Source organism: Pseudophryne corroboree, chromosome 4 (assembly GCF_028390025.1).
Source record: "Pseudophryne corroboree isolate aPseCor3 chromosome 4, aPseCor3.hap2, whole genome shotgun sequence".
Taxonomy (NCBI): Eukaryota; Metazoa; Chordata; class Amphibia; order Anura; family Myobatrachidae; genus Pseudophryne; species Pseudophryne corroboree.
In genome coordinates, this window is record NC_086447.1 from 234476047 (window position 1) to 234499121 (window position 23075).

The 23075-nt window shown below is 45.9% G+C and overlaps 1 protein-coding gene across 2 annotated transcripts in view; it reads right to left on the reverse strand.

Annotated features, from left to right (window-relative positions):
• Positions 1 to 18420: 18420 nt before the first annotated feature.
• The window catches only part of PLOD2 (procollagen-lysine,2-oxoglutarate 5-dioxygenase 2), a 246394-nt gene continuing 241739 nt past the window's right edge, over positions 18421 to 23075 (reverse strand). For both annotated transcript variants that reach the window (XM_063915969.1, XM_063915968.1), the window contains one exon: positions 18421 to 21627. In XM_063915969.1, the coding sequence (XP_063772039.1) occupies positions 21472 to 21627 (156 nt within the window). In that variant the 3' untranslated portion in view covers positions 18421 to 21471. The remainder of the gene's footprint in view (positions 21628 to 23075) is intronic.

The window sequence follows — 23075 nt, forward strand, 5'->3', positions numbered from 1 at the left end:
CCTTTCGGCCCAATAAATACAGAAAGGGCCGAGGGTCTTCCTTCCTTGCTACTAGAGGGAAAGGGAAAGGTAAACGATCACCGGCCGTGGCCGGTTCCCAGGAGCAGAAGTCCTCCCCGGCTTCTGCCAAATCCACTGCATGACGCTGGGGCTCCTCTGCGGGAGTCCGCACCGGTGGGGGCACGTCTCAAGCTCTTCAGTCAGTTCTGGGCTCATTCGGCCCTGGACCCATGGGTGTTAGAAATAGTGTCCCAGGGGTACAGACTGGAGTTTCAAGATGTTCCCCCTCACCGATTTTTCAAATCGGCCTTACCAGCTTCTCTTCCGGACAGGGAGGTGGTATGCGCCGCAATACAAAAATTGTGTCACAATCAAGTCATTGTCAGTGTTCCCCCGTCGCAACAGGGAGAAGGCTTTTATTCAAGCCTGTTCGTAGTCGCGAAGCCAGACGGCTCAGTCAGAACAATCCTGAACCTCAAATCCCTCAATTTCTACCTAAAAAAATTCAAATTCAAGATGGAATCTCTCCGATCTCCAGTCTGGAGGAGGGGGATTTTATGGTGTCGGTAGACATAAAGGATGCCTACTTACATGTTCCCATTTATCCTCCACATCAGGCTTACCTGAGGTTTACAGTTCAGGATTGTCATTACCAATTTCAGACGTTGCCGTTTGGTCTGTCCACGGTTCGAGGGTTTTCACCAAAGTAATGGCCGAAATGATGGTTCTCCTGCGCAAGCAAGGAGTCACAATTATCCCGTACTTGGACCATCTCCTGATAAAGGCGAGATCCAGGGACCAATTACTGCAGAACATTACGCTCTCCCTGACAATTCTGTAGCAACATGGTTGGCTCCTAAACTTGCCAAAATCACAGTTGGTTCCGACGAGACGGCTGTCGTTTTTGGGAATGATTCTGGACACAGAATTACAGAGAGTTTTTCTTCCAGTGGAAAAGGCTCTGGAAATTCAGAACCTGGTCAAACAAATTCTGAAACCAGCAAGAGTATCGATCCATCAATGCACTCGGTTGCTGGGGAAGATGGTGGCGGCCTACGAGGCCATTCAGTTTGGCAGGTTCCATGCCAGAGTGTTTCAGTGGAATCTGTTGGACAATTGGTCCGGGTCCCATCTACACATGCACCGAAGGATAATCCTGTCTTCCAAGACCAGAATCTCACTCCTGTGGTGGCTGCACAGCTCTCACCTCCTAGAGGGACGCAAGTTCGGGATCCAGGACTGGTTCTTAGTGACCACGGATGCGAGTCTCCGACGCTGGGGAGCAGTCACACGGGGAAAGCTTCCAGGGAAGATGATCAAGCCAGGAAATGTGTCTAAACGTTCTGGAGTTAAGGGCCATTCACAACGGCCTTCTGCAAGCGGAACATCTTCTTTGCAATCGGCCCGTCTTGATTCAGTCGGACAACATAACAGCAGTAGCATACATAAACCGCCAGGGCGGAACAAAGAGCAGAGCGACAATGGCAGAGGCCACAAAGGTTCTCCGCAGGGCGGAAAGGCATACAAGCGCTCTGTCAGCGATCTTCATTCCAGGAGTGGACAACTGGGAAGCAGACTTCCTCAGCAGACACGATCTCCATCCAGGGGAGTGGGGTCTTCAACAAGAGGTCTTTGCAGAAGTGACAAGTCTTTGGGGAATTCCTCAAATAGACATGATGGCGTCTCGCCTCAACAAGAAACTTCAGAGATATTGTTCCAGGTCGAGAAACCCTCAAGCAATAGCAGTGGACGCCCTAGTGACACCGTGGGTGTTTCAGTTGGTGTACGTGTTTCCTCCGCTTCCACTCGTTCCAAAAGTGATAAAGATCATAAGAACAACAAAGGTTCAAGTGATCCTCATTGTTCCAGACTGGCCAAGGACGGCTTGGTACCCAGATCTTCAGGAATTACTCATAGGAGATCCCTGGCCTCTTCCTCTGAGGGAGGATCTGTTACAGCAGGGGCCGTGCGTGTTCCAAGACTTACCGCGACTTCGTTTGACGGCTTGGAGGTTGAATACCGGATTCTAGCCCGAAAGGGTATTCCCAAGGCAGTCATCCCCACTCTTATTCAGGCCAGGAAAGGAGTAACGTCAAAACATTACCACCGTATTTGGAGAAAATACGTGTCTTGGTGTGAATCCAAGAAGGCTCCTACGGAAGAATTTCAGTTAGGGCGGTTTCTCCATTTTCTACAAGCCGGTGTGGATGCGGGCCTAAAGTTGGGCTCAATTAAAGTACAAATTTCAGCCTTATCGGTTTTCTTTCAAAAACAATTGGCCTCCCTTCCAGAAGTTCAGACTTTCGTGCACATCTAACCTCCCTTTGTGGCACCGTGGGATCTTAACGTGGTGTTGCAATTCCTTCAATCTCATTGGTTTGAACCTTTACAGAAGGTAGAGTTGAAATTCCTCACTTGGAAAGTGGTCATGCTGTTGGCCTTGGCATCCGCAAGGCGGGTGTCTGAATTAGCGGCCTTGTCTCACAAGAGCCCTTATTTGATCTTCCATGAAGATAGAGCAGAGTTGAGGACTCGTCAGCAATTTCTGCCGAAAGTGGTTTCGTCATTCCACTTGAACCAACCTATTGTGGTGCCAGTGGCTACTGACGCCTTGCTGGAATCGAAGTTTCTCGATGTAGTCACAGCTTTGAAAATTTATGTCGCCAGAACGGCTCAGTTTAGGAAAACGGAGGCTCTGTTTGTCCTGTATGCTCACAACAAGATTGGGGCTCCTGCTTCCAAGCAGACTATTGCGCGCTGGATCTGTCATACGAGTCAGCATGCTCATTCTACGGCTGGATTGCCATTACCGAAATCGGTGAAGGCCCATTCTACCAGAAAGGTGGGCTCGTCCTGGGCGGCTGCCTGGGGGTCTCGGCATTACAACTTTGCAGAGCGGCTACTTGGTCGGGTTCAAACACCTTTGCGAAGTTCTACAAGTTTGATACCCTGGCTGATGAGGACCTCATGTTTGGTCAGTCGGTGCTGCAGAGTCATCCGCACTCTCCCACCCATTCTAGAGCTTTGGTATAACCCCATGGTTCTTGATGTGACCTCAGCATCCTCTAGGACGTATGAGAAAATAGGATTTTAATACCTACCGGTAAATCCTTTTCTCTTAGTCCGTAGAGGATGCTGGGCGGCCGTCCCAGTGCGTACTGTATCTGCAGTTTTTTGTTACTTTTCAACACATGTTGTGTTACGTTTTTAGTCAGCCTGTTGCTGACGTTGTTCATGCCGTTGACTTGCGTTATGTTGAATGCCATGTTGTACGGCGTGCTTGAGGTGTGAGCTGGTATGTATCTCACCTTAGTTTAACAATAAATCCTTTTCCTCGAAATGTCCGTCTCCCTGGGCACAGTTCCTATAACTGGAGTCTGGAGGAGGGGCATAGAGGGAGGAGCCAGTTCACACCCCCTTTGAAAGTCTTAAAGTGCCCATGTCTCCTGCGGATCCCGTCTATACCCCATGGTTCTTGATGTGACCCCAGCATCCTCTACGGACTAAGAGAAAAGAATTTACCGGTAGGTATTAAAATACTATTTTCTGTTATCCATTACCAGATTTTTATTCCAACCTGGCAGATAATCTGCCAGATAATTCTATAAGGCAGAGGTTCTCAAACTCGGTCCTCAGGTCCCACAGTGCATATTTTGCAGGTAACCCAGCAAGTGCACAGGTGTATTAATTACTCACTGGCACATTTTAAAAGGTCCACAGGTGAAGCTAATTATTTCACTTGCGATTCTGTGAGGAGACCTGCAAAACATGCACTGTGTGGGGTCCTGAGGACCGAGTTTGAGAACCTGTGCTATAAGGTAGAGATGAGCGCCGGAAATTTTTCGGGTTTTGTGTTTTGGTTTTGGGTTCGGTTCCGCGGCCGTGTTTTGGGTTCGACCGCGTTTTGGCAAAACCTCACCGAATTTTTTTTGTCGGATTCGGGTGTGTTTTGGATTCGGGTGTTTTTTTCCAAAAAACCTAAAAAACAGCTTAAATCATAGAATTTGGCGGTCATTTTGATCCCAAAGTATTATTAACCTCAAAAACCATAATTTCCACTCATTTTCAGTCTATTCTGAATACCTCACACCTCACAATATTATTTTTAGTCCTAAAATTTGCACCGAGGTCGCTGTGTGAGTAAGATAAGCGACCCTAGTGGCCGACACAAACACCGGGCCCATCTAGGAGTGGCACTGCAGTGTCACGCAGGATGGCCCTTCCAAAAAACCCTCCCCAAACAGCACATGACGCAAAGAAAAAAAGAGGCGCAATGAGGTAGCTGTGTGAGTAAGATTAGCGACCCTAGTGGCCGACACAAACACCGGGCCCATCTAGGAGTGGCACTGCAGTGTCACGCAGGATGTCCCTTCCAAAAAACCCTCCCCAAACAGCACATGACGCAAAGAAAAAAAGAGGCGCAATGAGGTAGCTGTGTGAGTAAGATAAGCGACCCTAGTGGCCGACACAAACACCGGGCCCATCTAGGAGTGGCACTGCAGTGTCACGCAGGATGTCCCTTCCAAAAAACCCTCCCCAAACAGCACATGACGCAAAGAAAAAGAAAAGAAAAAAGAGGTGCAAGATGGAATTGTCCTTGGGCCCTCCCACCCACCCTTATGTTGTATAAACAAAACAGGACATGCACACTTTAACCAACCCATCATTTCAGTGACAGGGTCTGCCACACGACTGTGACTGATATGACGGGTTGGTTTGGACCCCCCCCAAAAAAGAAGCAATTAATCTCTCCTTGCACAAACTGGCTCTACAGAGGCAAGATGTCCACCTCATCATCACCCTCCGATATATCACCGTGTACATCCCCCTCCTCACAGATTATCAATTCGTCCCCACTGGAATCCACCATCTCAGCTCCCTGTGTACTTTGTGGAGGCAATTGCTGCTGGTCAATGTCTCCGCGGAGGAATTGATTATAATTCATTTTAATGAACATCATCTTCTCCACATTTTCTGGATGTAACCTCGTACGCCGACTGCTGACAAGGTGAGCGGCGGCACTAAACACTCTTTCGGAGTACACACTTGTGGGAGGGCAACTTAGGTAGAATAAAGCCAGTTTGTGCAAGGGCCTCCAAATTGCCTCTTTTTCCTGCCAGTATAAGTACGGACTGTGTGACGTGCCTACTTGGATGCGGTCACTCATATAATCCTCCACCATTCTATCAATGTTGAGAGAATCATATGCAGTGACAGTAGACGACATGTCCGTAATCGTTGTCAGGTCCTTCAGTCCGGACCAGATGTCAGCATCAGCAGTCGCTCCAGACTGCCCTGCATCACCGCCAGCGGGTGGGCTCAGAATTCTGAGCCTTTTCCTCGCACCCCCAGTTGCGGGAGAATGTGAAGGAGGAGATGTTGACAGGTCGCGTTCCGCTTGACTTGACAATTTTGTCACCAGCAGGTCTTTCAACCCCAGCAGACTTGTGTCTGCCGGAAAGAGAGATCCAAGGTAGGCTTTAAATCTAGGATCGAGCACGGTGGCCAAAATGTAGTGCTCTGATTTCAACAGATTGACCACCCGTGAATCCTTGTTAAGCGAATTAAGGGCTCCATCCACAAGTCCCACATGCCTAGCGGAATCGCTCCGTGTTAGCTCCTCCTTCAATGTCTCCAGCTTCTTCTGCAAAAGCCTGATGAGGGGAATGACCTGACTCAGGCTGGCAGTGTCTGAACTGACTTCACGTGTGGCAAGTTCAAAGGGCATCAGAACCTTGCACAACGTTGAAATCATTCTCCACTGCGCTTGAGACAGGTGCATTCCACCTACTATATCGTGCTCAATTGTATAGGCTTGAATGGCCTTTTGCTGCTCCTCCAACCTCTGAAGCATATAGAGGGTTGAATTCCACCTCGTTACCACTTCTTGCTTCAGATGATGGCAGGGCAGGTTCAGTAGTTTTTGGTGGTGCTCCAGTCTTCTGTACGTGGTGCCTGTACGCCGAAAGTGTCCCGCAATTCTTCTGGCCACCGACAGCATCTCTTGCACGCCCCTGTCGTTTTTTAAAAAATTCTGCACCACCAAATTCAAGGTATGTGCAAAACATGGGACGTGCTGGAATTTGCCCATATTTAATGCACACACAATATTGCTGGCGTTGTCCGATGCCACAAATCCACAGGAGAGTCCAATTGGGGTAAGCCATTCCGCGATGATCTTCCTCAGTTGCCGTAAGAGGTTTTCAGCTGTGTGCGTATTCTGGAAAGCGGTGATACAAAGCGTAGCCTGCCTAGGAAAGAGTTGGCGTTTGCGAGATGCTGCTACTGGTGCCGCCGCTGCTGTTCTTGCGGCGGGAGTCCATACATCTACCCAGTGGGCTGTCACAGTCATATAGTCCTGACCCTGCCCTGCTCCACTTGTCCACATGTCCGTGGTTAAGTGGACATTGGGTACAACTGCATTTTTTAGGACACTGGTGAGTCTTTTTCTGACGTCCGTGTACATTCTCGGTATCGCCTGCCTAGAGAAGTGGAACCTAGATGGTATTTGGTAACGGGGGCACACTGCCTCAATAAATTGTCTAGTTCCCTGTGAACTAACGGCGGATACCGGACGCACGTCTAACACCAACATAGTTGTCAAGGCCTCAGTTATCCGCTTTGCAGCAGGATGACTGCTGTGATATTTCATCTTCCTCGCAAAGGACTGTTGAACAGTCAATTGCTTACTGGAAGTAGTACAAGTGGGCTTACGACTTCCCCTCTGGGATGACCATCGACTCCCAGCAGCAACAACAGCAGCGCCAGCAGCAGTAGGCGTTACACGCAAGGATGCATCGGAGGAATCCCAGGCAGGAGAGGACTCGTCAGAATTGCCAGTGACATTGCCTGCAGGACTATTGGCATTCCTGGGGAAGGAGGAAATTGACACTGAGGGAGTTGGTGGGGTGGTTTGCGTGAGCTTGGTTACAAGAGGAAGGGATTTACTGGTCAGTGGACTGCTTCCGCTGTCACCCAAAGTTTTTGAACTTGTCACTGACTTATTATGAATGCGCTGCAGGTGACGTATAAGGGAGGATGTTCCGAGGTGGTTAACGTCCTTACCCCTACTTATTACAGCTTGACAAAGGGAACACACGGCTTGACACCTGTTGTCCGCATTTCTGGTGAAATACTTCCACACCGAAGAGCTGATTTTTTTGGTATTTTCACCAGGCATGTCAACGGCCATATTCCTACCACGGACAACAGGTGTCTCCCCGGGTGCCAGACTTAAACAAACCACCTCACCATCAGAATCCTCCTGGTCAATTTCCTCCCCAGCGCCAGCAACACCCATATCCTCCTCATCCTGGTGTACTTCAACACTGACATCTTCAATCTGACTATCAGGAACTGGACTGCGGGTGCTCCTTCCATCACTTGCAGGGGGCGTGCAAATGGTGGAAGGCGCATGCTCTTCACGTCCAGTGTTGGGAAGGTCAGGCATCGCAACCGACACAATTGGAGTCGGACTCTCCTTGTGGATTTGGGATTTCGAAGAACGCACAGTTCTTTGCGGTGCTACTGCTTTTGCCAGCTTTAGTCTTTTCATTTTTCTAGCGAGAGGCTGAGTGCTTCCATCCTCATGTGAAGCTGAACCACTAGCCATGAACATAGGCCAGGGCCTCAGCCGTTCCTTGCCACTCCGTGTGGTAAATGGCATATTGGCAAGTTTACGCTTCTCCTCCGACAATTTTATTTTAGGTTTTGGAGTCCTTTTTTTACTGATATTTGGTGTTTTGGATTTGACATGCTCTGTACTATGACATTGGGCATCGGCCTTGGCAGACGACGTTGCTGGCATTTCATCGTCTCGGCCATGACTAGTGGCAGCAGCTTCAGCACGAGGTGGAAGTGGATCTTGATCTTTCCCTAATTTTGGAACCTCAACATTTTTGTTCTCCATATTTTAATAGGCACAACTAAAAGGCACCTCAGGTAAACAATGGAGATGGATGGATTGGATACTAGTATACAATTATGGACGGGCTGCCGAGTGCCGACACAGAGGTAGCCACAGCCGTGAACTACCGCACTGTACTGTGTCTGCTGCTAATATATAGACTGGTTGATAAAGAGATAGTATACTCGTAACTAGTATGTATGTATAAAGAAAGAAAAAAAAACCACGGTTAGGTGGTATATACAATTATGGACGGGCTGCCGAGTGCCGACACAGAGGTAGCCACAGCCGTGAACTACCGCACTGTACTGTGTCTGCTGCTAATATATAGACTGGTTGATAAAGAGATAGTATACTCGTAACTAGTATGTATGTATAAAGAAAGAAAAAAAAACCACGGTTAGGTGGTATATACAATTATGGACGGGCTGCCGAGTGCCGACACAGAGGTAGCCACAGCCGTGAACTACCGCACTGTACTGTGTCTGCTGCTAATATATAGACTGGTTGATAAAGAGATAGTATACTCGTAACTAGTATGTATGTATAAAGAAAGAAAAAAAAACCACGGTTAGGTGGTATATACAATTATGGACGGGCTGCCGAGTGCCGACACAGAGGTAGCCACAGCCGTGAACTACCGCACTGTACTGTGTCTGCTGCTAATATAGACTGGTTGATAAAGAGATAGTATACTCGTAACTAGTATGTATGTATGTATAAAGAAAGAAAAAAAAACCACGGTTAGGTGGTATATACAATTATGGACGGGCTGCCGAGTGCCGACACAGAGGTAGCCACAGCCGTGAACTACCGCACTGTACTGTGTCTGCTGCTAATATAGACTGGTTGATAAAGAGATAGTATACTCGTAACTAGTATGACTATAAAGAAAGAAAAAAAAACCACGGTTAGGTGGTATATACAATTATGGACAGGCTGCCGAGTGCCGACACAGAGGTAGCCACAGCCGTGAACTACCGCACTGTACTGTGTCTGCTGCTAATATAGACTGGTTGATAAAGAGATAGTATACTACTAATATTATATATACTGGTGGTCAGGTCACTGGTCACTAGTCACACTGGCAGTGGCACTCCTGCAGCAAAAGTGTGCACTGTTTAATTTTAATATAATATTATGTACTCCTGGCTCCTGCTATAACCTATAACTGGCACTGCAGTGCTCCCCAGTCTCCCCCACAATTATAAGCTGTGTGAGCTGAGCACAGTCAGATATATATATACATTGATGCAGCACACTGGGCTGAGCAGTGCACACAGATATGGTATGTGACTGAGTCACTGTGTGTATCGTTTTTTTCAGGCAGAGAACGGATATATTAAATAAAACAAACAACTGCACTGTCTGGTGGTCACTGTGGTCGTCAGTCACTAAACTCTGCACTCTCTTCTACAGTATCACAGCCTCAGGTCAATCTCTCTCTCTCTCTCTCAACCCTAATCTAAATGGAGAGGACGCCAGCCACGTCCTCTCCCTATCAATCTCAATGCACGTGTGAAAATGGCGGCGACGCGAGGCTCCTTATATAGAATCCGAGTCTCGCGATAGAATCCGAGCCTCGCGAGAATCCGACAGCGTCATGATGACGTTCGGGCGCGCTCGGGTTAACCGAGCAAGGCGGGAAGATCCGAGTCGCTCGGACCCGTGAAAAAAAACATGAAGTTCGGGCGGGTTCGGATTCAGAGAAACCGAACCCGCTCATCTCTACTATAAGGTATATAAAGTATGTACCCAGCTTTAAGATTTTTCTGTATAGCAATCATTAAAAACCATAAAGTAGCTAACTGGTTGCTATGAAACACAGCAACCTCTGAACAGTTAACAATGGCTCAAAAGTTTTATTTACATTTTATTTAAAATTCTGTTTCACACCAAAGAAATTTCAGCCAGAAACCACAAATTTTGTAAGGAATTTCCTTATTAATGTAGAGATGTGCTGCCTGGGAAGCTCAGACCACAATATAAGGATTTTTTACCGTGGATGACTTATGTAACCAACAAAATCCAACGTGTTTCAAGAGTACACAAATAGTTTTGAACATCTACAGTTGGAATTCAAAATACTGTATACATAAAATAGGAGCCTAAACCTGCAAATATACCACAGAAAATACTGCAAATTCCTACCTTAAGCAAAGTAAATAAAAGTAGCATGCAATCTATTATAAGGGGGAAAAAAGCATTCCAAAGAAAACAATTCCTCAAAAGAACCGGTGATGACGGTTATTCCTCAAAATAAAGCACTGTGCTAAGAAGAGATGGAGTTAAAGGCCCAACCTGTAGTGCTGCATTGAGTATCTGCTGTTAGATGCAAACCTTCACAGGTCATTTAAAGAAATTTAAAGCAGGTTGAGGGATATTATCAAGTTTTTATTGCCTTCAACCAGGAGCGTAACTCTGCCTCCGGGCTCCAAGTCCTGAAGGGGCATCTGCATGTACAGCAGCACCTGTGTGGTTCAAAGCAGGATCAAGGATGACCACTGTTCTTCCCACTTTTTATTTACTATTTAGAATAAATTTTATCTTCTTCTCCAATATATTATTGTGCTCTCAAGCAGTATTCTATGTGTTGCATGCATGTATGTATTGTCTTGTTTTTCTCTGGGGCTTGTGTTAATTTATATTTGGCTTTGAATCCTAACATGATACTGTATGGCAGGCCTGGCCAACCTGTGTCTCTCCAGCTGTTGTGAAACAAGTTCCAGCATGCCCTGCCACAGCACTGCTATTAGGGAATGCTGAAACTATGGCAGTGCATTCTGGGACATGTAGTTTCACAGCAGCTGGAGAGCCACAGGTTGGCCAGGCCTGCTGTACTGCATCCCTTCTTCTTACTTTGAATCAGATGATCTTAGTAGAATCAGATAATAAAGTGGCATTATTCATTATTTTGTTGTAGTACCTATGTTCCATACATATAGAAATGAATATGAAGACAATTTGGATACAATGAGATACAGTACCTTGACTATAATTATGTGCTACATTTTAGTTGTGTTCCACGGACGGATCATCACTCCTGTCAGTGGAACGCAAACACTGCTGGAACACGTGTCATTTCTGGCAGAGAGAAGCTCCAGGAGCTGGTTGTTTTTTGATTTGACAAAGGTGAGTGTACAGTTTGGGGTGGGTAGCTGTGTCGGGTGTTCCCTATCATATAAGTATGTAAGGCCATTCTTATGAAGCATCTGCTTACTTTGTTGTCCCATGATGAAGATACTAAAGGACTCAAGCACTGAAATGGCTATTAGGTCAATAACCAGACGCCGCAGATGTTACTGAATTACTCTTATGGCATTTGAGTATTGGGCCATTTGAATGTTGGGCTTTTTAATGCATGTTCAATTTTTGTGACTGATGGTAATGATGACAATTTGTGACGCTGCTTGATGATTTATAAAGCTTTCTGCTGCGGGGTACACTGGTATTCCACAGGGAATAACATTGGGGTGTAGAGTAGGATCTTGATCCGAGGCACCAACAGGCTAAAAGCTTTGACTGTTCCCAGGATGCATAGCACCGCCTCCTCTATATCCCTGCCTCCAGGCACTGGAGCTCAGTTTGAAAGTTGGTGCTCTGCAGGCAGGATCACTAACAGGTGGGCTGCTCCAAGCAGCCCTGAAAAGAGCTTTTTTTCTGAAGATTGAAGACTTCAAGGGTCACAGCATAGCACTGACAAGTGATGGATGTCAGTCTGACATTAAATGCTGCGGCTCCATCACCTCCCCTGGCGGCACTGTATACTCCCGTGTCCTTGGTTGCCGGATACTTACAGCGGAGGGCTCCGGTTCCCGGTGCGTAGCACACACATCCACCGCTGCTCTCCAGGATCGCATGGCTGCATCAGGGAGGAGATAAGACGGTCCCCCAGGCAGGACCCGCCGCAAACCGCGATCCAGCGCGGCCTGTGGGAGGCGGTCCGCGCGCGCTGGCGTGGACACTGTTTGTACAGGGACCCCACTAGACCACCAGGGCAATGGCACAGGTCGGGTTTTAACCCGTTTTACAAGGGCCCGCAGTCCCCGGTGAGGAAGTCCAGCTAGGGGATATGGCTCCAGCCTGTAGCCCCAGGCACCATTTTATATAAATGTTCCCGCCCTGGAGCTGCATATATCTTCTCCCTCATTCCCTGTGGCAGTGTTTGGCGCCATCACACTGCTCTGGGTCTGCATGGGCAAAACCTCTGCAAAGCCGCCTCTGTAGTCAGCGCTGTGCATTTGCAGGACACTTAAGTATTCTACATGTCTTTTGGCAGTGTTAGTTAAGAAATAGTGCATTTTGACAGGGTAATCTGGTACAAGTTCCCTGTGATATACATCCAGTCTTTACTGTGCATTGTTATATCTAGTGACATATACAGCTTTACTTAGTATTGCTAGTCCAGCTTTATTGCTTGTCATAACTTCTGCATTGTATATGTGACTGTGTGTGTGCATATAGCTGCTGTGTGATATCTACTCCGTGTATCTATCTCATAAGTGCTAACCCTATATTCTCTACCCTGAGGGGGGCTCAGTGCGTCAGGGCTTTTGGTTAATATAGGTGTTTTTCACAGGATATACTTGTATAGTATTTTTCCCTGTGCTTTTCAGTCACCAATTGCCACTTGAATCCTCTGTTTGTGCATTACACTGTACAGGGGGTTCTTGTTGGGGTAAATTTTCTGCAATTATTGTTCTGCGTTGCCCTTGGATTAGCCTTCCTATCATGTCGGCTACAAGAGGCGACGGTTCCGTGGCTGATCCCTCCAGTCGTGGTGGTGACATCATGGACCCCTTAGAGGATAACATTGCAGCTGAGGGCTCAAGTGCTGGGGGCTCTTTACCTCCCAGTCAGGTTGTAGCAACGGGGGCACATTCAGACCCACCTTAGGCTACTTTCTCTACATTGCTGAATATGCTTGTAACTAGACTCACGCCCCCTATGGGACCACCTGTGCCTTTACAGCCACAATTTGTCCCTGCAGTTAATCCACCATGGGCAGATACTCTGTCCACTCAGTTACAGGAATTCCATCAGACAATGGCTAAGCAGATACCTGGCTCTCACCTGCCTAAGGCCAAGGGGCCCTCTAAGCGAGCCCTTACTTCCCCACAATCCACTCATGTTCTTGATACCTCTTCTGATGAAGTGGGTGTGTATACTGACCCCTCAGACACTGATGCAGATGCTTCTGATGGGGAATCTGTTTCACAGGTAGATGTTCCTGATCTCTTGGAGGCCATCAGACTGATTCTCCAAATCGATGATGACACAGAACATCAAGAGGCCTCTAAGAAACCTGATAGGTTCAAACATCAGAAGGTCGCTAAACTTGTTTTACCTCATTCTGACCATTTGGTTGACATACATCAGGAATCCTGGGAGTATCCTGGGAAAAAGTTTACACCTCATAAGAAGATGCTAGCTTGCTATCCTCTTGCCTCAGAGCGAAGTAAAAATTGGGAAACACCGCCTCCAGTGGACTCACAAGTCGCACTGCTGCTGGTTTCTTCTGCTCTGCCTGTCACTACCGTCACTTCTCTGAAAGAATCGACGGATAAGCGTGTGGAGGGTTGCTTGAAGTCTATTTATACTCTCGGTGGAGCTGTGCATAGACCTACTATTGCGGCCTCTTGGACTGCTGAAGCCATCACGGCTTGGGTTCAGGAGGTGGAAGCGGAACTGCCGTCTAACTTTCCTGATAATGCTAAACAATGTCTCTCGTAAAATGGTGGTCATTCAGAGTTGTTCGCTCATTGCAGTTTTTCGCAATGGAGCGATTAGGTGGAAAATGCGCATGCGCATGGTACGCAGCGCGCATGCGTTCAGTAATTTAACACAAAACTTTGGAGATTTGCACAAGCTCGAGCAACGTTTTTTCATCGCTCAAGTGATCGTAGTGTGATTGACAGGAAGTGGGTGTTTCTGGGTGGTTACTGGCCGTTTTCCGGGAGTGTGCTAAAAAACACAGGTGTGCCAGGTAAAAACGCAGGAGTGGCTGGAGAAACGGGGGAGTGGCTGGCCGAACGCAGGGCGTGTTTGTGACATCAAAGCAGGAACTAAACGGACTGAGGTGATCGCAGTCTAGGAGTAGGTCTGGAGCTACTCAGAAACTGCTTGAAAATTTTTAGTAGCAATTCTGCTAATCTTTCGTTCGCAATTCTGCTAAGCTAAGATACACTGCCAGAGGGCGGCGGCCTAGCGTTTGCAATGCTGCTAAAAGCAGCTAGCGAGCGAACAACTCGGAACGACCACCATTGTTACGGCTTCTCAATACATTCAGGAGGCGGCTTCTGGTGCTGGTGTTCTGGCGGCCAAAGGGGCTTCCACGTCCATTCTGGTCTGTGGATCTGGAATCCAAGAAAACTCCTTTTTAAGGGGAATATTCTTTTTGGGGAAGACCGCAACAAAATTGTTGCTGATCTTGCCTCTGCTAAGACTGCATGTCTGCCTAGTACTGCTCCTTCAGCTCCGAAGGCTAAGAGTACTTCCTTTCGTTCCTTTCGACCTCCAGGGGTCAGGCATACCCGAAACAGTCACGCACTTCCAAGTCCAGTAAGCCCAAGCCTAAAAGAGCCTGGCCCGCCGTCAGCCTGCTTCCAAATCTGACAAGCCTGCTGCATGACGGAGCAGGCCTCCCTCTGGGGGATCCCAGGGTGGGAGGCCAACTTCTAGGGTTTGCTCAGGCATGGTTACGGACCACTTCGGACGCCTGGGTACGGGAAGTCGTCACTCACGGAAGCGCCCCCCTCGTCAGTTTTACTCAACAAACATACCTTTGGATCTGGTGAAAGCAAACGCTCTTCAGGTGATGGTACGATCCGTCCTGGACACAGAGATGCAGGGGGTACTATTCAACACTGTTCCTAGTCCCGAAACCGAATGGGTCCTCACGGCCCATTCTCAACCTCAACTCTTTGAACAAATTTGTGCGAGTTTCCAAGTTCTGTATGGAGACTCTTCACTCTATTGTTCTGGCTTTGGAGCCCGGGGACTATATGGTATTCCTGGACATGCAGGATGCTTACCTACATATTCCTATTGCCATGTCATACCAGCAGTACCTGCGGTTTGCTATTGGCAACCTACATTATCAATTCCAGGCCTTGCCTTTTGGACTGACAACAGCTCCGCGAATCTTCACCAAAGTGATGGCGTTGATGACTGCTCTACTCCGCCGTCGGGGTATGAGGATCCTGCCATATCTGGATGACTTGCTGATCCTGGCCAATTCACCAGAAGTTCTCCTCTGTCATCTGGTTCTGACAGTCCAGTTTCTGCAAATCCACGGGTGGCTCATCAACTGGAAGAAATAATCCCTGGTCCCTGCTCAGAGCATGGTGCACCTGGGGGCACTGTTGGACACTCACAACCAGCGGTTGTTCTTGTCCCAGGAGAATGTCCTGAACCTTCAGGACAGAATAAGATGCTTCCTGTCTCACCCGCATGTGTCGATAAACTCGGCGATGCAAGTACTAGGCCTCATGGTGTCGGCTTTCGACATGGTAGAGTACTCTCACTTTCATTCCTGCCCTCTCCAGAAACTAATTCTGGCTAAGTGTGATGGCTTGCCTCACCTGATCAGGTCTCACATGATCTCATTGTCTCTGGTGGTCCATCTGTCGCTAACGTGGTGGCTACAGGACTAGCAGTTGAGCAGGGGCCATCCCTTGTGGATCTCCAGCTTGGTCCTTCTGACAACGGATGCCAGACTGAGGGGTTGGGGAGCAGTGTCGGTGGACCTGGGAGGAGTCTCACCTCCCGATAAACGTTCTGGAATTACGGGCAGTGTTCAATGTGCTGACACTAGCCCTGCCTCTGGTATGGAACAGGCCTGTTCAAGTACAGTCAGACAGCGCCACCACGGTGGCGTACATAAATCATCAAGGCGGCACTCGAAGCCGCATGGCAATGTTGGAAGTGTCAAAGATTCTTTGCTGGGCGAAACGCCATCTACCAGCCATATCGGCAGTGTTCATTCCGGGAGTACTCAACTGGGAATCGGACTTCCTCAGTCGTCAGCACGTACACGCCAGAGAGTGGAGCCTTCATCCGGAAGTATTTCAACTCATAATGGACAAGTGGGGCCTACCAGATGTAGACCTGATGGCGTCTCGACACAATCACAAGGTTCCGGTCTTCGGAGCAAGGACAAGGGATCCTGGACGCACTGGCACTTCCATGGAACTTTCGGCTGCCGTACGTGTTCCCGCCGGTGTCACTCTTGCCCAGAGTTATAAGGAAATTCAAGCAAGAGGAAGGAATCCTACTTCTGATCGCTCCAGCATGGCCCAGATGGCATTGGTTCTCAGACCTACAGGGTCTCTCGTTAGAGCGTCCTCTTCTGCTTCCGCAATGACCAGACCTCCTTGTTCAGGGCCCCTGTGTCTACCAGGATTTGACCCGGCTGGCTTTGACGGCGTGGCTCTTGAAGCGTCAGTCCTGAAAGCCAAAGGTTTTTCTGAGGCGGTCATTCAAACTATGTTGAAGGCCCGTAAGCCGGCTTCTTCCCAGATTTATCATAGGGTCTGGAATTCTTACTTCACCTGGTGTGCCGCTTTCAAGTTCAGTACTGCCAATCTTTTGGCTTTCTGCAACAGGGCCTGGACTTAGGCCTTCCAGTCTGGCCTCCTCCAAGGTTCATGTTTCTGCCTTGTCGGTTTGGTTTCAGAGAAAAATTGCGACTCTTCCTGATGTTCACACATTCACTCAGGGTGTTCTTCGGATTCAACCTCCCTGTGGCTCCTTGGGATTTGTCGGTTGTTCTGAATGCCCTACAAGAGTCTCCGTTTGAACCTCTTGAGTCTGTGGACCTCAAATGGCTTACGCTTAAGGTCTTTTTTTTACTGGCTATTGCCTCTGCTAGACGGGTTTCAGACTTGGGTGCCTGATCCTGTAGGTCTCCCCTTCTGATTTTTCACCGTGACCAGGCAGTTCTTAGAACGCTCCCTGGTTATCTACCTAAGGTGGTGTCTTCTTTCCACCTTAACCAAGAGATTGTGGTTCCGGCCCTTATCTCTCGTGATTTGTCCTCCAAAGAGCGGTCTTTGGATATGGTACGGGCTCTCCGTATCTTTGTGAAGAGGACAGCCTCCATTAGAAGTCTGATTCTCTCTTTGTACTTTTTGGTTTTCACAAACGTGGCTGGCCTACGAATAAGCCTACGAATAAGCAGACCCTGGCCAGATGGATTAGAATGGTGATTGCACAAGCTTATGTACAGGCTGGTTTTCCAGTTCCTGCTACCATCAAAGCCCATTCTACTAGGTCTGTTGGATCTTCTTGGGCGGCCCGCCGTGGTGCAACCCTTGAGCAATTGTGCAAGGCGGCTGCGTGGTCCTCAGTGAACACGTTCATAAGGTTCTATGCCTTTGATACTTCCGCCTCCTAGGATGCTTCCTTTGGACGCCGGGTTATTGTGCCTGCTACAGTGCATCCCCTCCCATGAGGAACTACTTATACACATCTCCGATGTTATTTCCTGTGGAATACCAGTGTACCCTGCTGCAGAAAAGGAGATTTATGGTAAGAACTTACCCTTGTTAAATCTTTCTGCGAGGTACACTGGATTCCACAGGGCGCCTGCCCTGACGCACTTAGCTTCTTTGGGTTGGTATGGCATTAGCCGCAGATACCTTCTCCTGTTGAGAGAATGTGAGGTCTGTGGCTACTAACTGTTGTCATCTCTTTTACCTGCTACTGCATTGGACTGGTTAACAAAACTGAGCTCCAGTGCCTGGATATAGAGGAGGCGGCGCTGTGCATCCTGGGAACAGTCAAAGCTTTTAGCCTGTTGGTGCCTCGGATCAAAATCCTACTCTACACCCCGATGTTATTCCCTGTGGAATCCAGTGTACCTCGCAGAAAGAGATTTAACAAGGGTAAGTTTCTTACCATAAATCTCATTTCCTACAATGCAAGTTGGTGTGCTAGTTTTTTTGGTGTTATTTTGATATCCTAATATATATGACCAGGCACCCAATCTAATTCAAGAATTCACGTTTATTCACTGTTACTGCCGAGCTGCCCGACGGCCGATACGGCAGACGGGTGACCCGGCAGCAGGGGGGAGTGAAGTTTCTTCACTCTACCCGGCTCCATAGCAGTGCATGCTAATATGTACAAGATTGTTCATATTGGCCTGCATGCATAAGCGACGGGGCACCAACGATGAACGAGTGCGGGGCCGCACATCGTTCATCCTTGGTGCCTACACACTGAACGATATGAACATGTTCTCGTTCATTAATGAACGAGAACGTTCATATCGTTCACTGTTATCTGGCAGTGTGTAGGGCCCATTACTGTATGAAACAGTTCGAAGACTTACCTCAAACATTTATCTTCAATTAAAACCAATTGTAATCCTTACTAATAATATTTGGAGAGCCATGACAGGTGATAACAAGTGCACATATATTACACACTTGCAATTCTCACTGTAGTTTGAAAATTATACTAGCCTTGCTTTAATGGTCACTAATGAGAGACAAAAAACAACAAGAAGACATTTTAAATTAACATTTATTTATCACAAATTCTTGACATCACTGACATTAAGGTTGTTCTCTTCAAGTACTGCACATAAATACAATTTGTTAGATTTGCACCATGTGTGATTTGGTTTTGTTTTGCTTTAAAAAAAAATAAAAAAGAAGAGCACCTTATATGACAAACATGAACACTTAACAGCAGGCTCCACATACAATTCAAGTAGACTGAAAGATTCATAAAACTTATTCAGTTATGCCGCATATTTTTCAAATGTACAAATGTTTCTAAAATCTGATTGTCCTTCTTACAATGAATACATATCAGATGGAAAGGTGACTAGTAAGTCCCGTGGGAAGGTAAGAAACAGGCACTTTGCAGTTGAAGAATACAAAACATTGCAGAGAAAGCCGTCGGTTACACGGACTCTATAGACATATTTCAGGCACCTTAGTTGCTCAAAAACTGAAGCATAATATTGGTTTGACTAGTCTCAGTGTAACTGCCTATTCTGTGAGGGGGAATGGGTGTATCAAACCTTCAAAAGAGGACAAGTGACGTATATGCGTCTAGCAACCAAACCTTTTAAAGCTATCATTTATCAATTACAGTCTAATCTAGATAGAAACGGATTGGTTTGCTAGGGGCAACTTCGCTACATGTCCTCTTTAGAAGGTTTGATAAATCTACCCCCAAGGCCCTGATGCAGAGTTGGAAGTAAATTGGGCATATGTTATTCCCAAATTGCGTGCATTGAAAATGTGTATAATCGCCCGGATACAGAGCTGTATGCATCTTGCGATGCACCCATTGCCCTATATGAATGCTTAGTTTGCTAAGTCATTATTATCATCAGTAGCTGTTTGCAGCTGAAAATCGATGCAAAATATACGTCCTTCTGTGTGTCAAACTCTGCATTGGATGCAGTTGCATTGGCACTTCCTCACAGAAATTGACTACTTGAGAATACTCCATTACAACAATTGGCGGCTCTAGAGGTGGGGCTACAGCACAGCCCAAATTTCAAATAGGGGAGCCACACCAACTGTCAGTGAATCACCGCTGGCGGCATTTGCCAATGTTTGGGGAGACAGTTGGTATGGCTCCCTTATCTGGAGCCGCCATTGGTTACAACTCGGGTACATATATTTAGTTGTAAGTACAGACACCACTGAAAGGTTTACAATGCCACATCTCCCATACTTGTATATTCTCAGTTTCAGAGGATATGCAGAGTGAAAGCATGTGAGGTATGCTCCATAAATAGGCTTACATTCAACTTTGCATCAGCACCTAAATCTCTTACGGTATATGAATAGAAAGGGCATTCGGTAATTTATCATGTTGGTCATGTGCTGGAAGACCTTATCACCTAATCATGGATTAGCTTGCTGACACGTGCTATGTTCTGTGTCTAAACACTAAAAGAAAGGCCAAACAGGATTACGTCTATTAAGGTAAAATTCACATGTATATTCTAAACAAAGCTAAGAGGTTGGTTTCAAAAGACCATGCTATTTTACCAAGTGTAGAGGGCTGTAAATAAAAAAGTAAAAAAATAAGCTATGAACTTCTAAAATGAATCTCACCATGCGACAATAAACAGTTGTTGTATTTAAGGCACAAGCTGTCACCCATCTAAGCCCCTACACATACACACAAACAATAAAAAAAATGTACAAATATTTTTGGACAACTTCATTAATTTACAAAATTTTCATTTGCTTCCTTTACCTAGAATAACAAAGATGTCCTTAAACAGCTGTACTATAGCAAATTGCAATTTTTTATTTTGTTTTAATTAAAAAATATATATAAAAAGTTGAGAATGTAGCACATCAGCTTTTCTAAATACAGCCTACACCAGAGGTATGACCTATGTGGCGCCCCAGCTGTTTTTGAACGAAAAATAAAAAAAATTTTAAAAAAAATTGCTTTATCTGACTGTAAGCAGTTCTCTGTTAGAATAAGAAAAAACAACACTGGAGTTACAACAATGTTTCTGGGTGTACAGATTTGCAAAATAATCTGTTCCTGCTGATGACTTGTAATGCAATGCACAGAGATTCATTGGGGTCAATCTAATTACCCGTAAAGGGTGCAAGTTGCTGTTGCCATGGCGTTGAAATGCCGGCAATGCTACACAGACTCGCACCACTTGCGGCCCCCTTTTAGTGCCCCAGTACCACAAGTCGGCGGTACCGTAAGTGCGGCATACAGCTGCAATAACTCGCACCCGCAATGTTTTCGCAGATAATTTGATTGAACCAATTTGACTAAAAAAGTAACACCATCTGTAAAGTAAATCACTGTGCAAAAATACCTAATCATAGTCATTTTGTTTTTTTAATACAAAGAAAGTTTGCCACAATAAATATATCTACTTTGACAGCTCTTTTGTGGCAAAATCAGTTTTGATTGCAGACTCAATTTTTGTGACATCTCAAATACTAAAAGCAATGAAAAAAAAGGACTGTAGTGCAAATAAAAATGTGAACATTAGATAATTTAATAAAAAAAAATCATTTAAAATGTAAATTTATAGCAGGGTTATTCCCTGCACTCTGTATAAACTGTATAACTGAAAAGAAATGGTTATAATTTACAGTGTACCGGTCACTAATAGAACACCTCACCGCTTATTGCGTTACCCCACAAATTAGTGACATCGCTGTGAAATAGTGACATCAGTGATGTACGAGGCACTGTCACTAGTTCTTGCTGAACCGATAAGCGGAAAATTGAATGCTCATGACTTCAGGCCAGTAACACTAGTAAAAATTTTAAAACCATAGCAATTGAGAAGCATGTGTCACTATCATATTAGATTTACACTAGCTATCTGAGAATTCTTGGATTTGTAGTTCTAAAATACAGTTATAGCGAGTGATTTAACCTACAGACCATGAAACACTGCACATTTTTACAGTTGCCAATACACCATTTTCTTTTCTGTTATTTTATTAACAGTAGTAAATACTTTGATTTGGAAAAAAACTTCTATAAATAAAAACCTATTCTTTAAAAATGCCAAGTATTTGCCGCTGGGTCCAGGAGTCTGCCAAAGTCTAGGGATCAATAAAGGACACTGCAATATATCTGGTGCCATTGGTAACAGGAAGCCCTTCATGTAAGTGTGTGAGTCGGCCCGGGTGCATAAAGCTCCACCCTTTAATTGGGGCATCTATGGAGCAGTTGTATCTAAAAAATCTGCAACCTCCGCCCTGCAGGAAGATAGAAATACATTTTTAAAAAAACATATTTTTAGTTTTTTGAGTCATTAGTTATTTAGATAGATAGATCGATAGTTATACACACAATTAAGGAGAAATCTTACATGTTACATATGTTTATAGTGCAGGAAATGTGATGCATCATTTCTTATGCTAGTTTTACTACTTCAGCATTAGTATGTGGTCTCGGGTTCCATCTATGCCACACGTCATATAATGACTGCATACTTTCTAACTTATTATGGAGGGTTACTTTGAACACCTGAGCACAAAATACACAAAGAGCCTTATTCTGAATTGGTCCAAATGCAGATGGATCTCACAGATATCTGCAAATGGCGCATGCGCAATAGAAAGAAATTAACAACTGTGTACACACTGTGCCATGCATATGCCCACAGACAGAGACTGAAAGCACAGATGGACTTATCCATCCTTTGACTGACCTCTCTGCATGAAATGGTCATTTCTGGGCGCCAACTGAGCGGTTACTGTGCAGCCGCATAGGAAAGGCTGGTCTCATGGGAGTCTACGATAACTTCTGTGCTCATTTGGAGGATGGAAATGGGATGCCTGTTTCAGACTGGAGATGGGATAGGATGCCTGTTTCAGACAGGCCTTTTATATAAATGATGGCAGCTGTGGACGGAAAAACAGCGGGTGGCGCACCCTTCTGCATAAAGATGGGCGGATAAGATGGGCAGATATAAGCATAAGGTTGAAAGTAGCCACACTAACTCAGATACAGACCCAATGTTCTTCCCGTTCATGAATTTAACAGGATAACTATATATAGATTTTATCAACAAAAATGTATCCCGCGCATAGCAAATTATGTTTACCTTTTCCCCCACAATCTCTGGGGCCCCTTCCCATATATCCCCCACAATCTCTACCTGCCTGTTACTTGTAGCTAGTATCTCACTTGCATAGGTATACATTTAATAAAAACTGTCATTTTATACACATCATTTGTAGCTAAAATGTGGTTGCTGTCTCCACCTTTGTTTTTAGATCTACCTAATACTCTTTTACCCTGCGGCCAATAGCTCATAAACAGAATTATACTTATTATACTACAGAGTAATGTATAGAACGAGTACTCCAGTTGCAAAAACCACAGTGTAAGCTCCCTTTTAATAATGTCAGGGCTCCCTATATTCTATAACACAATATTAGGTCAAACAAATATTCCATTAGAGCAGTGGTTCTCAACTCCAATCCACAAGTATCACCAACAGGTCATGTTTTGTGGATATCTTCAATCTAGGTTTTCCCAACATTGGTCCTCGAGGCACACTAACAGTCCAGGTTTATTGATATCCAAGCTTGAGCACGGGAGACTTAATTAGTACCTCAGTTATTTTGATGTAACCATCTGTTCTGAAGCCTGGATATCATTAAAACCTGATTAAAATGATATGCAGCATGCCTCTATT